General features: G+C 47.1%; 1 protein-coding gene across 1 annotated transcript in view; it reads right to left on the reverse strand.

The window, feature by feature from the left end:
• LOC144505584 (serine protease FAM111A-like) overlaps positions 1 to 2661 on the reverse strand; it is a 19766-nt gene extending 17105 nt beyond the window's left edge. The window contains exon 1 of the mRNA XM_078231704.1: positions 2556 to 2661. Within this exon, the coding sequence (XP_078087830.1) occupies positions 2556 to 2661 (106 nt within the window). The remainder of the gene's footprint in view (positions 1 to 2555) is intronic.
• Between the last annotated feature and the right edge of the window lie 3384 nt (positions 2662 to 6045).

The raw sequence follows: 6045 nt of genomic DNA on the forward strand, positions 1-6045 counted from the left end.
ATATGGGGGGGGGGGATGGGGATATGGGGGGGGGATGGGGATATGGGGGGGGGGATGGGGATATGGGGGGGGATGGGGATATGGGGGGGGATGGGGATATGGGGGGGGATGGGGGGGGATATGGGGGGATGGGGATATGGGGGGGGATGGGGCAATCCTGACACATCACCCCACCCAAATCCACACTTTCAACTCCAGTTTACAAATTATAAAAACCCCGGGGAATAAACAACAGGAAATTAGCAGGAAAGCACCAACAGCAGGAAAGGAGGCCATTTGGCCCATCCTGTGCTGTACTGTTCGGACATAGACAAGTTGGTGGAGTGAATAGGAGGTGGCAGATGACATTTAGTGCGGAGAAGTATGAGGCAGTTCACTTTGGTCGGAAGGACATGGAGAGACAATGAGGGGTAGAATACTAAAGGGGTGCAGGAGCAGAGGGAGCTGGGTATAAATGTGTATCGATCATTGAAGGTGGCAGGACAGCTGGAGAGAGCAGTTATTAAAGCAGATAGTATTCTGGAGTTTCTTAAGGATGGAGAGTAAAAGAAGGTTATGCTGAACATATCTAAGACACTAGTTAGACCTTAGCTGGAGTATTGTACACAGTTCTGTGCTCCACACTGTAGGAAGGATGTGAACACATTAGAATCATAGAAACCCTACAGTGCAGAAGGAGGCCATTCGGCCCATCGAGTCTGCACCGACCACGATCCCACCCAGGCCCTACCCCCATATCCCTACATATTTACCCGCTAATCCCGCTAACCTACACATCTCAGCACACTAAGGGGCAATTTTAGCATAGCCAATCAACCTAACCCGCACATTTTTGGACTGTGGGAGGAAACCGGAGCACCCGGAGGAAACCCACGCAGACACGAGGAGAATGTGCAAACTCCACACAGACAGTGACCCAAGCCGGGAATCGAACCCAGGTCCCTGGAGCTGTGAAGCAGCAGTGCTAACCACCGTGCTACCGTGCCGCCCATTGGAGAGAGAGGTTTACAAGAATGGTTCCAGGTTTGAGAAACTTCAGCCTTGAGGATAGACTGGAGAGGTCGGGACTGTTCTCCTTGGAGAGGCAAAGGCTGAGAGGAGATTTGATAGAGATGTTCAAAATCACGAGGGGGCTGGACAGAGTAGACCGGGAGAGACTGTTCCCACTCGCAAAAGGATCGGGAACGAGAGGGCACAGATTTGAAGTGATTTACAAAATAATTAAATGTGATGTGAGAAAAACCTTTTCCACTCAATGAGTGGTTGGGAGTCTGGAATGCACTGCCTGGAAATGAGGTGGAAGCAGGTTCAATCGAGGCATTCAAGCGGGCAACAGTGTGCAGGGGTACAGGGAAAAGGCAGGGGAACGGCACTAAGTCTTGAGGCTTGTCTAGAGAACCAGTACAGACATGATGGGCCAGATGGCCAACTGCTCCATAACAATACTGTGACGATGATGGCTGATCTGTTTGTGTTTTAAATTCCACATTGCCAATCTATCCAGGGTAATCAGTGATCCCCTTGCCTAACAAGAATCTACCGACCTCCGCTTAAAAATATTCAATGAATCACCTCCACCACCTCTGAGGCAGAGTGTTCCAAAGTTATGCAACACTAAGAAAACAAATTATCCTCAGCTCTGCCCAAAGGGCATCCACTAATTTTCAAAACCATGTCCCCTGGTTCTGGACTCATCCTTTCCACAGCCACCTTGTCAATCCCATTCAGGATCTCAAATACTTCAATCAAGTCACCCCTCACTCTTCTGACAAGACCAGTCTGTCCAACCATTCCTCATAAGACAACCCGCTCATTCCACTTATCAAATCTCATAACCTCCTCCCCGGCACCTATAAGATTAATCAGAATTTCTGGTTTGTTGACCCGATTTCTTTTTCTTCTATCCCCTGCCTTGCTCATTGAGTTTCTGCTCTCTCTCTCTCCTGCGCGCTCAACTCTGCCCTCCTGACTTGCCAAAGTTTTGCACCATGGCTGATTCACCTCGCCTCCATGCATGCACGTAATTTGAGAACACCTCTCTCACACATTTTCGATTGCCTGAGCTATTTCTATGGCTTAAGCTAAAAAAAAGTCTTATCCTCTGCCAATAGTTTTATTTGTATGTTTATTATTTACGCCGCCGACTAATCTGTCTCACAGCATGTCGCTTAGTGAAGGTTCAAATTCGCATGGCTCGCAACTTTTCTTAGTTTTGCCATAAATGTCACAGTCATCTCCCCTGGGTCCCTTAGAGCAGAGTTAAACTCAAAACACTGCATGAGGATAGACAGTCTATCAGGTAAAGGATAATGATCCTTTACCAAAGTTACAGGCCGTCAAAAGGGATTTTCTGGCCTTGCTCACCCCGAAACTGGAAAATCCTACTCGAGCTCAACCGACCTTTCCATGGCCCACCCCTCGCCCGTTCCGATTCCCGTGGCGGGCAGGACGGTAACATTTCCTCCTTAGTATCCAAAGTTTCTGGGGGTGTTACATTTCTAATAAGGTAATAACTGTAAGGTCCACACATCGTAACAGAATTACTTTTTGTTTACCTTCTGTCATTTCATTAGCAGCCAAGAAATAGCAGAGTCTTTCAATATATTGAGCCCAGCGTTCAGTCTTTGGGTCAAAAGGATCAATTTTCCCCAAAAAAGGCATTTTTTTAACTTACTGTTGCTGCAGAGATTTATTTTTATAGCAGGCAGACATTTGCCACCCCCTCCCCCTTCCCCCTTCAATTCCAGGAGCTGGTGGCTGTAGTCCCAATTTACCTCGTTGCCAATGTAATAATCGGCAGATAAAAGTAATTGGATTATTTATTCAAAGTAAGGGAGGTTAACAAAGACTTCCAACCCATAATACTCAAGAAGTATTATGATTCTGCAACAGGATGTAGATTGGGTGACTGGGAAAAAAAACCTGGCAAATGGAGCTGAATGCGGGGAAGGGTGAGGTCATGCACTTCGACAGGAGGAATCGAAAGACAGATGATCTAAATGGAGACTGCAGGTGAGTGATGTACAGAGGGATCTAGGTGTTCTAGTGCATGAATGACAAAACCCTAGTGAGCAGGTCCAACAAGTAGTTAAGAAGCCAAGCAGCATTTTGGCCTTTATTACAAAGAAGTTGGAGTTTTGTTGCAATTGTACAGTTGGTGAGGCCTCACCTGGACTTTTACGTACAGTTTTGGTGCCCTTACCTTAAAAAGGATATAGTAATATTGGAGGCAGTCCAAAGGAGATTCACCAGGCTAATTCCTGGGATGAGAGGGTTGTCCTATCAAGAAAGACTAAATAGTCTGGGTCTGTATTCCCTGGAGTTTAAAAGAGTGAGGGGTGACCTTATTCAAACAAATAAGGTCCTGAGGGGGCTTGACAGGGTGGATGGTCAGATGTTTTCACCAGTGGGAGAGTCTCGAACAAGGAGACATCGCAACAAGATAAAGAGTCGGCCATTTAAAGCTGAGGTGCATAGAGGATGGTGAATAGCTGGAATTATCTGCCCCAAAGGATAGTGGAGGCTGGATCACTAGAAATATTGAAAGTGGAGGTGGATAAATATTTGATAGATAAACTCTGCGACTGGATCCTGAACTTCCTAACTCAGACCACAATCTGTAAGGATAGGCACCTCCTCCACGATCATCCTCAACACCGGTGCCCCACAAACCCTACTATACCCCTTATACATCTATGACTGTGTGGTCAAATTCCCCTGCAATTCGATTTTCAAGTTTGCTGACAACACCACCGTAGTGGGTCGGATCTCAAACAATGGCAAGACAGAGTACAGGAATGAGATAGAGAATCTGGTGAACTGGTGTGGCAACAATAATCTCTCCCTCAATGTCAACAAAACAAAGGAGATTGTCATCGACCTCAGGAAGCGTAAAGGAGAACATGCCCCTGTCTACATAAAATGGGACGAAGTAGAAAGGGTCGAGAGCTTTAAGTTTTTAGGTGTCCAGATCACCAACAATCTGTCCCGGTTCCCCCATGCCGACACTATAGTTAAGAAAGCCCACCAACGCCTCTACTTTTTCAGAAAACTAAGAAATTTGACATGTCAGCTACGACTCTCACCAACTTTTACAGATGCACCACAGAAAGCATTCTTTCTGGATGTATCACAGCTTGGTATGGGCTCCTGCTCTGCCCAAGACCGCAAGGAACTACAAAAGGTCGCGAATGTAGCCCAATCCATCACGCAAACCAGCCTCCCATCCATTGACTCTGTCTACACTTCCCGCTGCCTCAGGGAAAAGCAGCCAGCATAATTAAGGACCCCTTGCACCCCGGACATTCTCTCTTCCACCTTCTTCCGTCGGGAAAAAGATACAAAAGTCTGAGGTCACGTACCAACCGACTCAGGAGCAGCTTCTTCCCTGCTGCTGTCAGACTTTTGAATGGACCTACCTCGCATTAAGTTGATCTTTCTCTACACCCCTAGCTGTGACTGTAACACTACATTCTGCACTCTCTCCTTTCCTTCTCTATGAACAGTATGCTTTGTATAGCGCACAAGAAACAATACTTCTCACTGTATGTTAATACATGTGACAATAATAAATCAAATCAAATCGAGGGAAATGGCACAGAAAAGGAGTTGAGGCCGGCATAAATCAGTCACGGTGGTATTGAATTACGGGGCAGGCAGAGTCTGGTGGCCTATTGCTTCTATTTCTTGTTTTCAACTACGATCTCTAAGCACTGCAAGGTGAGCTTGGAGCCGCACGCACTCCATTGCCGCTCTGCACTCTCAGACCCATGTTCTACTGTCTCTCCGCGCTCTACAACACACACTCACCTGCCATGTATAGCGCTCTGCCGTGCTACCACATTCCTCTGAACATCCTCCAACACATTTACATCTCTCCTTAAATAAGGAGACCAAAACTATAGACAATATTCGCGATGTGGTCTCACCACTTCATCCCAATCCCTGCCTTTTTCCCAGCATTTGTTGCCCCCATCCCTTGAACTGAGTGCCTCGCTCTACCATTTCACATTGTTGTTCAGCCACATTGGTGAACCAGATGAGTTTTTATGATAATCGCCGATAGCTTCAGGGTCAGCATACTGAGGTTAGCTTTTAATTCTAGATTTTTTTAATTCAACGAATTTAAATTCCACCAGTTGCCATGGTGGGCTTGGAACCCCAGGGCAACTGGTCTGGTGACCTGGTCCCCCAGATCGCCAGACCAGTGACGTTACCACTACCTTACCCGGAAGCTTCCCACTTTCTCGTCCCAACTCACCATTTCTGATTTCATGCTTTCAGATGCCCAAAACCTGTGGCCTCTCCAGCCGCAGCACCTCTTAGCAGCATAGTGGTAATGTCACTGGACTCGTGACTCTGAGAACCAGGCCGACACGCTGGGGACATGAGTTCAAATCCCACCACAGCAGCTAGTGGAATTTAAATTCAATTAATAAAAATCTGGAATTGAAAAGCTGGCCCCAGTAGGATGACCATGGAGCTATCATCGATAGTTGTAAAACAAAACCCATCAGATTCACTATTGTCCCTTTGGGGAAGGAAATCTGCCACCCTTACACGGTCTGGCCTACATGTGACTCCAGAGCCACAGCAATGTGGTTGACTCTTCACAGTCCACTAAACTTGCCCATCGAGCCACTCAAGGCATAGGCAGTTAGGGATGGGCAATAAACGATGGCCTGGCCAGCACTACCCACATCTCATGAAAGAATAAAGGAATTGCTTAGTAGTGTTGAACTCCGTCAGTTGATCAAACCCTTGAATCCTCCAACTCAAACATGGGATGAATACAGAAAGGTGCTGAATGGGCTTACAGGCTGCATTGCACATCGTGTGGAGACTGTGGAGAGCTGGAATCAGCGGTTCAGCATCATCTGGCACAAGTGGCCTGCAGTCAGACCAGGGGAAAAAGGAGGGTGGGTTGGACAGGTCCTCGGGGGACGAGCTTGCAGGCGGGTTCTGCTGTAGAAGATTCAGATGACAATCTGAAGGGGATAAGTACAGAAGGGGGCTGAATGAGCATGCACTGCCAAAGTACTGGGT

The sequence above is a fragment of the Mustelus asterias genome, chromosome 16, assembly GCF_964213995.1.
Source record: "Mustelus asterias chromosome 16, sMusAst1.hap1.1, whole genome shotgun sequence".
In the NCBI taxonomy this organism is placed as follows: Eukaryota; Metazoa; Chordata; class Chondrichthyes; order Carcharhiniformes; family Triakidae; genus Mustelus; species Mustelus asterias.